Below are 14,861 nucleotides of genomic sequence, written 5' to 3' on the forward strand. Positions count from 1 at the left end.
AGATTTGGAGTGTTTTTGCAAAGAAGAGTGGGCAAATATTGCCAAGTCAAGATGTGCCATGCTGATACTCATACCCAAAAAAACTGAGTGCTGTAAAAAAATCAAAAGGTGCTTCAACAAAGTATTAGCTTAAGTGTGTGCACTGCACACTTATGCAACCATTTTATTTTAGTTTTTTATTTTTAATTCGCTCCACCCAAAAGATTTCAGTTTGTTGTTCAACTGGGTTATACAGTTTATAGGTCACATTAAAGGTGGAAAAAGTGCTAAATTGATTTATATTTATCTCATTTTATTTCATCACAGAAACTTGACATTTTTACCACTTACCGACCGCCCACCGCAGATGTACGTCACTACTTTGACGCTAAATACCGTGGTTATGGTAGCAGATATATATATATATATATATATATATATATACATAAAAAGTACAGTAAAACTGCAGGAAAGGGCACTGGGGGGGGCAAACTAATATGATTTATTTTTATTTTGAATTGTATCAGTGTGTTTGGTGTGTTTTACATTTGAATTTGCCGCCGGTTCCACCCCCCTGCGAATGTCACGTCGCAGGAGACGGAAGCCGGGGCACGGAGACGATCAGGAGGAAGATCCGCCGCGAGACACCGCCGAGACACATTGCTGGATCCCGGTGACAAGGTAAGTAACCCCTCTATTAGGATCCAGCGATGCTTCTGGCGGTACCCCGAGTGTGGCTCGGGGTTACCGCTTTTGGCTCTGAAATTTAACCCCGAGCCACGCTCGGGAATACCGCTAAGGAGGTTAAAGAGCCGATTTTTTTTAACCATTTTTTTTTTCTTTTTTAGTGTACTTGTGAGATCTGAGGACTTTTTGACCCCAGATCTCACAATAAAGAGGTCCTGTCATGGCTATTTCTATTACATGTTTACAATGTTTACATTCCTTGTAATAGGAATAAAAATGATCAATTTAAAAAACTGTGTAGGTTTAAAAAATTATAAATAAAATAAATAGGAAAAAAAAAAAATTAAAGCGCCCTGTCCCCGTTCGCTCGCACGCAGAAGTGAACGCATACAGAAGCCCCGCCCACATATGTAAATGGTGTTCAAACCACACATGTGAGGTATCGCCAGGATTGTTAAAGCGAGAGCAATAACTTGAGCCCTAGAACCCCTCTGTAACTCTAAGCTGATAACCTGTGGAAATTTTTAAAATGTCGCCTATGGGATTTTTAAGTACCAAAGTTTGTCGCCATGCCGCGAGCGTGCGCAATTTTGAAGCATGACATGTTGGGTATCTATTTACTCAGCGTAACATTATCTTCTATATTTGTTGATCGCTACAAATTTATTCCTTTTCACTTATCACGTTTTTCACGTTTATGTGGCAGCTTGCATTGTGGGAGATATTCCACCTGAATCACGTTTTAGATTATTTATTTTATTCATTATTCATTTGCGCTGTTTTTTGGTTCACCCATTTTTTTCACATACAAGTTTACAAGTGACAAGCATTGTTTCTGCCAAAACTCTGCTACCAGGAGTGTAGAAAAGTTAGCATAATGTCCAGTGTGCATGAGGCCTAAAGCAAAGCCGTATATAGTAAAGGATGGATTTATTATTTTTATTTAAACATGCTTTATTGGATTGTTGTAATCAGGGCCATGTTTCAGGGTTTTTATGTATTTCCTTCATCAGGGCTATGAACAAATATCAGAATTATATATAAAAAGTCAACAGAGTGTAAAGATAAAAACTTGGTAAAAAACGATTGTGCTAGCTATCAGGTATCATACAGCAATCCAGATATTTACTGATATGGGATTAAAGTCAAATGTTAAAAATCCGCTGACAGGCAGGGTATATATAACACAAGAGACCCTAGCGGTCTCCTCTGTCATAAATCTCTCCCCCTGCCTATCAATGGTAATATGATCTAAGAGGTCCATGCGCAGCTCAGACCCCATTTACGGCATTTACTGTGTGCCGTGGTAATGTGACTCCCGTGTGCATGCTCGGAAGTGATGTCATCACAGTCCGACCATTCAACCGGTCAAAGAGAAAGAACCTGGAAGGAGAACCAGGCACTGATGAAAGCACCTAGGACCTGTGGAAGCACTGACAGCGCAGCACTGGATGGCTTCATTTGACAGGTAAGTCTGCCATAATGTGTTAATATGTGGTGCATATTATCACATTATGGCATAACAATGCAGGGGACCCATCTTTTTTTCTACATTTTATTGGTGGAGGTTACTACTGCTTTAATGCAATAAAGACATGTACTGTATTACAATTCATGATATCCAGCATGTTAATGTTAGAGATTTTTCCATGAAATGTAACGAAATGTAATTTCTTTGATTCTAATGTTGTTTTTAATCATATGAATATATATTTATTTTAATATATGTATATATATATATATATATATATATATATATATATATATATATATATATATATATATATATATATATATATATATATAAACCCAAAACACGCTGGCTATGATTACAGCAATCTATTAAAGTATTTTTTTTAAAAAATGCATTTGTCCATCATTTTCTATCCCTTCAGATTGGAGTAGATTGCCCACTGTTTGCTGTGCCATGTTTTACTTGTAAAGCCCCTTAGGGCCATTATGTCTTATGAATGTGAGCAGCCTAATTGTTACAATATACAGTATGATAGTGTTGGCTTTGCATGAGGAATTTTGTGTTCTTCCCCAGTCAGTTCTTAAGTGAGGCTTCATTCATTTGACATAAAAGTAACAAAATGTGATACTTACGCCATAACGATTACGCTGAAATCCAGCCAGTTCCATGGGTCTCTCAGGAAAGTAAATTTTTCTAGACAAAAACCCCTTGCGAGAATTTTTATCAGAGACTCGAATGTATAGATTCCAGTGAATGTGTATCTGCAAGAAGTGATTACACAGGATATCAATAACATTATACACTTAAACAAAATGGTTTATTGGATTTAATATGCAGCAATAGCCTTATTGCTCCTATTTACTGGTGAACCCTGACCAGTGTGAACCTAATAGAAGCTACACTTGTATGCTTTGTAGAAGAGCCACAATTATCATTCCTAACAAAGAAGTACTGAGTATGCTATGGAAATTAAACATTTTTCAATCAATATGATCTAGTGCATCTGTATCCATAACAGGTTTCTAAATATCGTTCCTTATTGTACCACATGGCTGCAACAGACCTTTCATATTAAAGATGAACTCCAGGCAGATATTAAAAAGCACAAATTAATGCATCTACATGTATGTTCATTAAAAAGAATCAAATGTTATTTAGCCCTTTGGCTGCCATAGCCATTTTTATGGGGTTTTTTTTGCACATGTTTAAAAAATAATTTTAAGCCTGAAAATTACATAAAATCCTATATATATATATATATATATATATATATATATATATATATATATATACATATATATGAAATATTGGGATGCCTACCTTTACATGCACATGAACTTGAATGGCCGTCTTACTCTGTAGGGTTTAATATTGAGTTGGTCTACCCTTTGCAGCTATAACAGCTGTCCAAAAGATCTAGGAGTGTGTCTATGGGAACGCCTGACCATTCTTTCAGAGCACAAGGCCTGGCTCCAGTCTCTGCTCTAATTCATTCCAAAGGTGTTTTTTCGGGTTGAGGTCAGTAAAGTTCCTCCACCCAAACTTGCTCATCTAGGCTTTTATGGCCCTTGCTTTGTGCACTGGTGTGCAGTAATTTTGTAATAGGAAGGGGCCATCCCCAAACTGTTCCCACAAAGTTGTGAGCATGAAATTGTCCAAAGTGTCTTAGTATGCTGACCCCTAAAAGACCCTTCACTAGAACTAAGGGACCAAGCCCAACCCCTGAAAAACAACACCACACCATAATCCCCCTCCACCAAATGATTTGGACCAGTGCAAAAAGAAAGGTCCATAAAGACATGGATGAGCAAGTTTGGGGTGGAGGAAATTGACTGGCCTGCACAGAGTCCTGACCTCAACCCAATAGAACCCCTTTTGGATGAATTAGAGCGGAGAATGCGAGCCAAGCCTTCTCGTCCACATCAGAGCCTGACCTCACAAATGTGCTTCTGGAAGAATGGTCAAACATTTCCTTAGACACTCCTAAACCTTCCCAGAAGAGTTGAAGCTGTAATAGCTGCAAAGTGTGGGTCAACTAAAACTGGGATGCCATTAAAGTTCATGTGAAAGTAAAGACAGGCATCCCGATACTTTTGACAATATAGTGTATATATATATATATATATTATAATATTTTTTGTGAAAGCAGACACCCTAGAGCAGTGATGGCGAACCTTGGCACCCCAGATGTTTTGGAACTACATTTCCCATGATTCTAAACTACACTGCAGAGTGCATGAGCATGATGTGAAATGTAGTTCCAAAACATCTGGGGGTGCCAAGGTTCGCCATCATTGCCCTAGAGAATAAAATAGCAGTAGTTCCAATTTTTATGTCACACAATATTAGCCCAACAGTTTAGGAAACACAACATTTCAGGGGTCATTTATGGTCACTAACACCGTTGGACTGGAAGCACTTTCTTGATTTATTTGATGGACATTTATTGTGCACTTATTGTAGATTGCACTGTGGATGTTTAGGTTTTATTTTAGACCCTTTTAGTTTTCTACATTGTGTATTATTATACCTACACGCCATATAGGTTCACATATAATCATTTAAAGTTGTTTTGGCAGCTACACCACATATTAATTTATTTCAATGCATAAACATCACTATTGAATTACATACTTGAAAAGGGGAAGATATTTTTACCTTGCATGTATAAATATAGTTATATCTGATAGTGACAATATATATAATTTTAGCCTTTTTTTCTATTAAAATTAGTTTCCTTTTAATACTGCATGCCAAGTGCATTTAAAAAACAGAGTTTTCGCAAATATAATGTCTCCCTCACAGATCAGTTAGTGAATGAATCATGAATCTGTAGACCATGAGATTCCGATGTGTCATTAAATTGATGGCTTAATGAATTGCCCCCCCCCCCCCCCCCCAACTGCCATTTGGCATTGAGAAAGCTTTGAAAGGCAACAAACTTTACTGAATGACTTCCTCCGCTCTCCCTTACAGTCTCTTCTGGGAGATGACAGAAAGCAGACGAAATGAAATGGCCAATAGCACTTACGCTAATATAAATAGATACCACAAGGGAGAGAAGCCATTATCCTTCAGTGTGCAAAGTGGTAGATAACATACACTGTGAAAATCATATAGGAAGAAATAGATCTCTTGCATCAGTGTTGCCTAGACACGTAAGCATGTTGGAACTTGTGGTTCTTTGAGCAGCTGAAGTTTTTTAGTCCTATTTAAAGGAAACTGGTACCAAGGAACAAATAAGGACTGATTGCTGATTTTTTAATTTTTTTTAATGTTAATTCACCACCATTGGCAACAGTAAATTTAGGCATCTGCTTCCATTGTAAAGAAATTACATCTGACACCACCCAGCCTCCCCGTGGTCACAAGTCATTGTTACACTCCTTCCTATGTGCATTGCAATGCAACAACATTCGTTATAATGTAAAAATTCTGCCCCTTGAATGGAGATAGTTATGCACAGAATTCATAACACTCCAATACAGATGACAATATAATGACAAAAGTATACCTATTTTAGTATTGCATTATATCCAAAACCACAAAAAAATATTATAATGCATCAACACAGAATGTACACATAGGGAACCTCTATACTAGACGAGAACACATTGTACTCAACTGGGTGAGCCTCAATGCCAGCTACTGTCCCCGCCCTCTATTTTTCAACCCTGTTTGGTGTACATTCTATAAGAATCGTGGCATGTTTCTATCAAAGATCTACATGACTGCCATCAATTTACAATGCTATGCCAAGGCAATTATTCATGTTAACTGCATTTAAAAACAGAGTTGTATTACTATTTATGGTTCCCCAATGAACTTTTAGAATTCAAGTTTTGCAATTATCATTGGTCTTTCACATGCAAACCTGGTTGTTAACACGGCTCACTGGTAGGGCTATTAAATAACAATAGATTTGATTTATGACAAAGTAGTATTAATATAGCAAGCCATGTGTCCTGTACATGGCCTGCATGGGAAAGATTTTAGATAGCCTAATCATGTGTATTGGCTCTAAGTGGCTCTGTTCCGAATATATTGTGATAAAGGCACTTATGTAATCGGGTGTTTGGACCCTTTTAGAGAAAGCCATCCTCAAATGATGTAATGGGTGGAGTTATTGCCCACATAAATGCCAGGGTGGGAGGGTGTGGCAGTGTTCACCGTCACTGGGAGTGAAGGACAGATACTTAGGGAAAGCTGAGAGAATGGTTTGGATGTCTTCAGATGGGAGAGTGATATTTGTCAACGGTGTCTCTCAAGAAATGTGGAGATTTGATCCCACTTTGCACTGTGAGACCTGTGGCCTGTTGCCATTGAGTCTGTGACACCAAGATGTGTATTCCATGTGTTTCGATGTAGACGGACAGACTGTCATTGGAAGTCTTGTCCTATTGTCTATCTATTAAGCTGGAATGTGGATTGTGTTAAGTCTGCCTGTCCCAGTGTTAAATGTTAATGAGAAAAGAGTGGAATAAATTGCGCTCAGCACTTAAAACACAACCAAAAAGTGCTTGTGTGCATAAATATGTGAATAGATGGTTATAAATAAATAAATATAAAATCCTAAATGTGAAAAAAGTCCTTGGTAAAATGAATATATCAACAGTCCTTAAAGTGCCCAGTGCAATACAGATCTCTCAGCAATGACTGAATATTACTCTAACTTCAAGTGAGGGACCTCCACCTTAAGGGACTTTCTCCACCCAGTGCTCGGGGTAAATACTTCTTACCAAAGCTGGTGGACCCCTTAATTACAGGGGGTCTAAAGCAGCGTAAATGGTCCACAAATGCCTCCAAGCTATCCTTCAGGTCCCTTTATATATGGCTCAGCTCGCATAAGGAACTCCAAGTAATTCCAGGATGTTATGGGGAGAAAGATAAGGAAACTCCAATAGTGTAGTATGTTCTAATATTAGGGTTTATTAATGAAATTGCACTTACTCAAACATCAGAAACAAAATGCCTTCATGCGGTAAATGCAGCATGGGTTCGGTGTACGGGACGCTCCTCTGCTCCTGCGTATCACCAACCCGATTGGATGTTGTCAGCCAGATACCTCTATTTATTGTGAATGGAAACGTACGGTCACATGATCCCCTGATGACGTCAGCGCGTCTGACGAAACGTGCGTCGGGAACGTGAGACCGTGGAGTTCCGGGTTGGTGATACGCAGGAGCAGAGGAGCGTCCCGTACACCGAACCCATGCTGCATTTACCGCATGAAGGCATTTTGTTTCTGATGTTTGAGTAAGTGCAATTTCATTAATAAACCCAAATATTAGAACATACTACACTATTGGAGTTTCCTTATCTTTCTCCCCATAACATCCTGGAATTACTTGGAGTTCCTTATGCGAGCTGGGCCATATATAAAGGGACCTGAAGGATAGCTTGGAGGCATTTGTGGACAATTTACGCTGCTTTAGACCCCCTGTAATTAAGGGGTCCACCAGCTTTGGTAAGAAGTATTTACCCCAAGCACTGGGTGGAGAAAGTCCCTTAAGGTGGAGGTCCCTCACTTGAAGTTAGAGTGATATTCAGCCATTGCTGAGAGATCTGTATTGCACTGGGCACTTTAAGGACTGTTGATATATTCATTTTACCAAGGACTTTTTTCACATTTAGGATTTTATATTTATTTATTTATAACCATTTATTCACATATGTATGCACACAAGCACTTTTTGGTTGTGTTTTAAGTGCTGAGCGCAATTTATCCCACTCTTTTCACATTTTATGCGTTTTATACGTTTTTATTGCAGCTTGCACTATGGAAGCAATTCCTCTTATATATATTTAATTAATATATTTAATTAATTTATGACAATTTGATTAATTTATTATCGAATATCACCATTGTTTGCGCAGTTTCTTTTGGGCCACCAAAATTTTTTCATTTAAATGTTAATGACCTCACATTGTTCTGTCAGATGGCCAGATAATTAGTTCAGGTTAATTCTGTTTCTGTATACAATTTCATCTGCATAGGATAATGTAATCAGGCAACCCCTGACCTGTGTGTAGTAATTTGATCAGGAGGGGGATGTATTCATGCGTGTATAAATTGAATGTGAAACTGTTCAATAAAGGAGAAGGTTCCAAAACTTGTACGAGCTAAGTTGTTGGCTAGCTTTGTATGAGGGCGGCTGGGATCATTTGGGATATATTTTCATGACTGCAAGGAAGCCGTATACTGATGGAAGACCACAAGTACAGTGTGGGTCGGCAGTTCCATTACAGGGGTTTTGTAAGTTGGGACATGGGAGCCAAACATCTCAGAGCTATTCAGATGTAGTCAGCTGATGCCAAGTGCCCTTAATGGGGCTGCAAACCTAGGAGAGGTGATCAAATACCCAGAAGGACCAGCTGTAGTCACCCTGCAACTGGCTCTGAGCAGGATACAAAAGGCCAGGCTAAGAAGTAAGTACTAGTACACAAGGTAATGAATGCGTCATCTAGGCAGAGTGACAAAAAGGGAAAATGGGAGAAACTGAGGGCATCTTGAATATGCTCAGGGAACAAATCTCTATGCTGTGGACTTAGAATACATGGGAAAGTTGTTCCAACTCGCTGAAGAATTCTGTCAGTATGTCAATGTGATGCTGGATGTTACAGGCTATCATAGAGAAGTTGTAGGGAAGAGCAGAAAATACTTCATGTGTGGACGTTTCATTATTTTTGAGGGGGCAGGTGGTACAAAAGGTTGTAACTGTGGGGAATGAGCTGATGGAAGAGGTCAAAGAATAGCTGGAGGTGTGATAGGCTTCCCTGAAGAGATACGTTTTCAGGGAAGGCAGCTAGAGTAGGAAATAGCTGGACAGGTTGAGGTAAAGCATTCCAGAAGATGGGAGAGGCTCTGGGGAAATCCTGGAGATGAGCATGGGAGGAGGAGACAAGGGAGCTTGAGAGTAGGAGGTCTTGGGAGGAGCTGAGAGGACGGTTTGTGTGATAATAGGAGACAAGATTGGTGATGTTGCTCAGGGCAGAGTTGTGAATGGCTTTTTATGTTGGATGTTGTGGTTAGTTATTTGAATTGAATTCGCTGGGCGATCGGGAGCCAGTGTAGGGATTAGCAGAGAGGGTTGGCAGAAACTGAGCGGTTGGTAAGGTAGATAAGCCTGGCAGCAGCATTCGTGATAGACTGAAGAGGGGATAGCCTATGGAGAGGTCGGCCTATGAGAATGGAGTTGCAATAGTCGAGGTGAGAGATAACAAGTGAGTAGCTTGGTGATTTCATTTGTTAAAAAGGGGCGAATTTTAGAGATGTTATGGAAGTGAAGTCTACAAGCTACCAGCAGGTGGGTAGCTGTCCTATTCAAGGAGATGCAGAGCGAGAACTTCCACGGTTTGGCACCAACACACAGCCAATTGCACGTCCCCTTACATGTATGTTGATGTATCACATTATTTTTGTGTTTTCAGATATAATACAAGGATAAATTAGATATATTTATGTAACTATATGGCCATCTATGTTATAAAACCTGTTCATAGTTATCTCCATCCAAGGAGCATATTTTTCAAGTTATATTGATATTGCTGTCCCTCTCTTTCAATCCCTTCACTGGCTTCCACTAGCCCAGCATATAAAATGAAAAATGCCAACCTCAACATACAATGCAATCCAGACCATGTGCCCCCCCATACATCACCAACCTTATCTCGAGATATCACCCAAATCGTCCACTCTGCTCTTCCTAAGACATCTTGCTCTCTAGCTCCCTCATCACCTCCTCCCCTGCTTACCTTCGGGACTTCTCCAGAATGTCTCCAATCCTCTGGAACTCCCTACCCAAGTATGTCAGGTTATCTCCTACCCTGTCTGCCTTTAGGCAATCCTTGAAAACTAATTTATTCAGGGAAGCCTACCCCCCCTCCACCTAAAAACTGTACTTTGGCCACCTCCATCAAATCATCCCCTGCAGTTATTATCTTTTGTAGCATCTCCCCCTCCCTTTAAATTGTAAGCTCCATGAGCAGGGCCCTCCTATTCCTTCTGTATTGAACTGTATTGTAATTGTACTGTCTCTCTTTATATTGTAAAGTGTTGCACAAGCTGTTTACTCTATTTAAATCCTGTATAATAATAATAATAATAATATTGCGAATGTTTATATATACTGTATAATGTGTATATGTACTGTAAATGTTATGGATTTCTAGCCTGAGTGTTTTAGATTTAACAATGCACAGTAATGTGCATTGTTGCACATTGACATGGGCTTCAGTGCATTTACATTCATTTCAGTGGAGAGAAATATGTAGATGTGAATCTAGGATGAAATTTTACACAAATGAACATATCAAGACTATCACCCAAAATACTAGACACCAAGCAACTATGCAAAGAAGAGAACATGCCCGGCATCTAACAAATGAAATGAAAGGAATCATGTAACTTGCGTATATCAAGCAATGTGAGAGGGGTATAAAACCGGGTGATCCCTGGATTTTAGGGTGGGTTGACAAGACTTTAAAGAACGAATCACAGCACAGAGAATCCATATTAAGGACAGCTTTACCCAATGCAGTCCCACTGCTTTTTGGGTAAACCCCTGCTATCACACAGGTTTCTCATGGTTTAGCTGTGCTTTCTAATAGACTTCTATGATGTACGGCAATTTTAGTGCGCTTTCTGAAACAGTACCAAAACTGCAGGACCTCATAGAAGTCTATGGGAAAGCGTAGCTAACCTGCATAAAAGCACAGCAGGACAGTGTAAGCCACCCTTAGGCTTGGTAGATACCATTATTCTCTACAACTGTAAATCTCTCAAGAGTAGGGGAAAACCTCTCTTAGATGTCAACACAATAATTGTCCCCACTGGAAAATTTCCTTTTCTATACCTCTTCCGGTAAAAGGGACAAGGGTAAACAGGAAATATAAAGAGTAAATCTCCCCTGTGGGAACACAGTCTGCAATAAAAACCTAAGTGTGAAAGGAGAAAGCACCAAAAATTAAGTCTGGACCTAAAGGAGTCGTAAAGGAAGAAGGTTTTTTAGCTTAATGCATTCTATTCTTTTAGGATAAAAAGCCTTTTGTGTGTAGCAGCCGCCCCAGCATCCCCATCCCTATCCAGCGTTGTCCGAGAGTCCCTCGGCCCTCAGGGACTCTCCCCTCTGAAAGGCTGAGAGGCAGCAGCGACGCCATTGGCTTATGCAGCTGTCAATCATTAGCCCATTAGGAGATAGAGGGGGTGGGACCAAACGGCAGCTCCGTGTCTGAATGGACACACGGAGCTGCAGCTCAACTCGTGTGCCCCATAGCAAGGTGCTTGTTGTGGGGGCACTCAACAGGAGGGAGGGGCCAGGAACAGCAAAGAGGGACAAAAGAAGTGGAGGATCCGGGCTGCCCTGTACAAAACCAACTGCACAGAGCAAGTAAGTATAACATCTTTGTTATTTAAAAAAAAAACTAGACTTTACAATCACTTTCATTTTTTACTTTCGTCCTTGTAAACCTAATCTCTACTCGAGTAACCTTGGGCCATTATGCCTGCATTACTTAAGACCTGGCTGAGAAAACCTACTACTATAGAAGATCCAGTTTTCCCCAACTCCCTTATTCTTCCAACAATATAATACTGACAGGGTTGAAAAACATTTCACTATTCTAACTAAAACTAAAAAAGCAGTGGTTTAAGTTGGCATGCAATCTACTGATCTACTTCTAAACACAACTGAAAGCAATAACAGAGAAGATGTGACGATTGCAAATACCGCCTAAAATCCCTATATGTTTATATTGTAGAATTAGAAGCTTTTTTTACTATGTGAAACCAGGCTGATGTAAGTTACACAGTTTACTCACTAACGACTGGACAACCATTATATTAAAAGAGAAAAATAAATACTTACTCTACATTCTTCGTCCATTCCGGGGGATTACTCATGGTCATGAACACGCAGTTGGTCAAAATAGTGAACATAATGAGCATGCTGAATAATGTAAGACGTTGTTAAGGAAAAAAAACATATAATTTTCATAAATCACTTTACATTAACAATACAAAGTTTGTCTCATACTATAAGGAAAATGGTAGTTGTTTTAATGGTAGTAACAACAATAGTTGTTTTAATGTGAAAGCAATCAGCTTAAAGGAATTGTATATTGATTTTTTACACTTACTGAATTCTTTAACATGGTGAGAACAAATTAATTAAAAAAACATATAATCAGGTTGATACAAAATATTGCATATTCATGTTTTGTATTCTCTATTTGAAACAGCAGGTGGAGTTGTAGGCTCTTTTTTACATGTTTATCTCTATCTATTTGCGCCTTTGCTGAAAAAAAGATAGTTATTGTTTAAAGAACACAATAGCTTACATTGAAAATTACACACAGAAACGTATTTGTTATCAGACAGCTCAGTGACAGGTTTCAATGAGAGCCAGCCTGTCTGAAAGGAGATGATTCCTGCTGTGTGCAGCTGAATTTCCGTCATAGGAGCCTGTAGGCCAGTGTTTCTCAACCTTTTTACAATCAAGGCACTTTTTAAAATATGCATTATCTCAAAATGCCCCATTCTAAAATGTGAAAAAAATTAAATAATAGTTTTATATATGGTAGCAACATCCACACATGTAGGACACCCAACATTAGAGGCGATTTATTCTTTGAATGCAAATACACAGGTACTTAACCTTCTTAGCGGTATTCCCGAGCATGGCTCGGGGTTAAATTTCAGAGCCAAAAGCGGTAACCCCAAGCCACACTCGGGGTACCGCCAGAAGCATCGCTGGATCCTGAAAGCGGGGGTTACTTACCTTGTCACCGGGATCCAGCGATGTATCCCGGCGGTGTCTAGTGGCGGATCTTCCTCCCGATCCTCTCCGTGCCCCGTCTTCCGTCTCCTGCGACGTTTGCAGGGGGTGGAACCGGCGGCAAGTTCAAATGTAAAACACACATATCACACTGATACAATTAAAACAAAAAAAAATCACATTAGTTTGCCCCTCAGTGCCCTTTCCTGTAGTTTTACTGTACTTTTTATGTATGTATATATATATATATATATATATATACACATACATATATATATATATATATATATATATATATATATATATATATATATATATATATATATATATATATATATATATATATATATATATATATATATATATAGACATATATATATATGTCGGGAGGTTAATAGTATTTCGGTGTTTCTTTGCTCCCTCAGTTTCTCTACCTCATTCAGTTACTGTGACCCCAATGCTGATTGAGAGGGGCAGGGGAGGGGAAAAAAAGGATGCCGTGCAAGCGCCCAAACTCCTTCTTATCAACCAATGACATAATTGGTTGCTAGGATGCCAGCGGCTTGAAGGTTGTAATGGTGCACAATGAACACCTGTGCACAGTAAACACACCTTTGTGTAACTAAGAGGCAGGTCTGATCCGCCTGCTGGCTTGAATATAATTTTTGGGCAATTTTTAGGCAATATTTGAAGAAGTCTGAAGGCATCCTGGGGTGCCTGGGTACCCTGGTTGAAAAAGGCTGCTGTAGGCACACACACTGTATTCCTCTTCCAGGATCACCTCTGTTACAAACTTCTTTTTCTTGTTTTACCAAATTAACCTGGCTTAGAATAATGTATGAAAGTTTGTATGAAATGTTTTTCTTCTACTGATCAGTGGCTGAAAACTACACAGGATAAATCCATGTCCACTATGCTTAATAGTAAATCATACGGTGTGTCCTTTTAGACATGCTGTTTCTAACTGCATCCTCAGTCATTGTTCTGAAATTCAGTCCTATCTAAACATTTTAGCTTCATCTACTGAGCTCTGTATACAACAAATGTTTTAGAACAGTAGTTAAGGGGAAACTAGAGAATATGTGAAAATTACCTAAAAGACCTTCTGGCTGGATATTAGAATGTCACATACAATTTTTCTGCGCATAATTTTTTTATTTACCTGCTTTGAAAAAAGGAAGTAAATTTCAAAAAATATTGTTTTTATTCCTGCCCATAAAAAAACTGTGTGCTTTTTCATCATAAAACGGTAGCTTTAAAGATACTATTTTTTCATACTACTTTTACATTATGCAAACTTGATCTTTCATGTTTTCAAAGACTTTAAAGAATTATAGATATGCGGCAAGAGGGACCTCTAAATGGTTAAGTGCAATTACCAACTGTGGAGAGAAGATGTTAGTAACATAAAGATTGCATTGTTTTAACTGAGTCAGCTGAGTCTTACAACTGCACTGTAAAGGAGAACAGCACAGTGCAATCACTGTGTAGCATTGCAAAGTAGAAAGCAGAGCCAGCATTCATAATGAACATATTTGGCTGTCCCTATATACATGAATATTTAAACATTATAAAGAAAAAACAAAGTGTTTAGAAGTTTAACATTTAACAGAATAGACATTCTTGGCAACATTATGCAATGCAAAGAGCCTAGTTAGGTCACAGCACATACCCTCTCTACGTAACCTAGCCTGATTTCTGATGTGTATCGTTTATGGGAAGATAATATACAACCAGGTTTTAGAAAGTTATGCATGATATATTTCAGAAATTGAAATTGGTTAGAATTGCCATTTAAAAAGACCTTGACTTACTCAACATAAGTTGTTTTACAACAATACTCCAATCTTATACATAGCTTTTAGCATGAGATGCTGGCCTTCTCTAGCTGCAGGACACAGTGTGGATGATTTACTAAAACTGTAGAGTGCAAAAGCTGGTGCAGC

General features: G+C 38.8%; 1 protein-coding gene across 1 annotated transcript in view; it reads right to left on the reverse strand.

The window, feature by feature from the left end:
• Positions 1 to 14,861, reverse strand: part of LOC309559037 (sodium channel protein type 2 subunit alpha-like) — a 337,619-nt gene that overhangs the window by 155,161 nt on the left and 167,597 nt on the right. Inside the window, 2 exon segments of the mRNA XM_082262157.1 lie at positions 2,773 to 2,901; positions 12,007 to 12,094. Coding sequence (XP_082118283.1) covers positions 2,773 to 2,901; positions 12,007 to 12,094 — 217 coding nt within the window.

The sequence above is a fragment of the Pelophylax lessonae genome, assembly GCF_965119305.1.
Source record: "Pelophylax lessonae genome assembly, chromosome: 6".
Classification (NCBI taxonomy): Eukaryota; Metazoa; Chordata; class Amphibia; order Anura; family Ranidae; genus Pelophylax; species Pelophylax lessonae.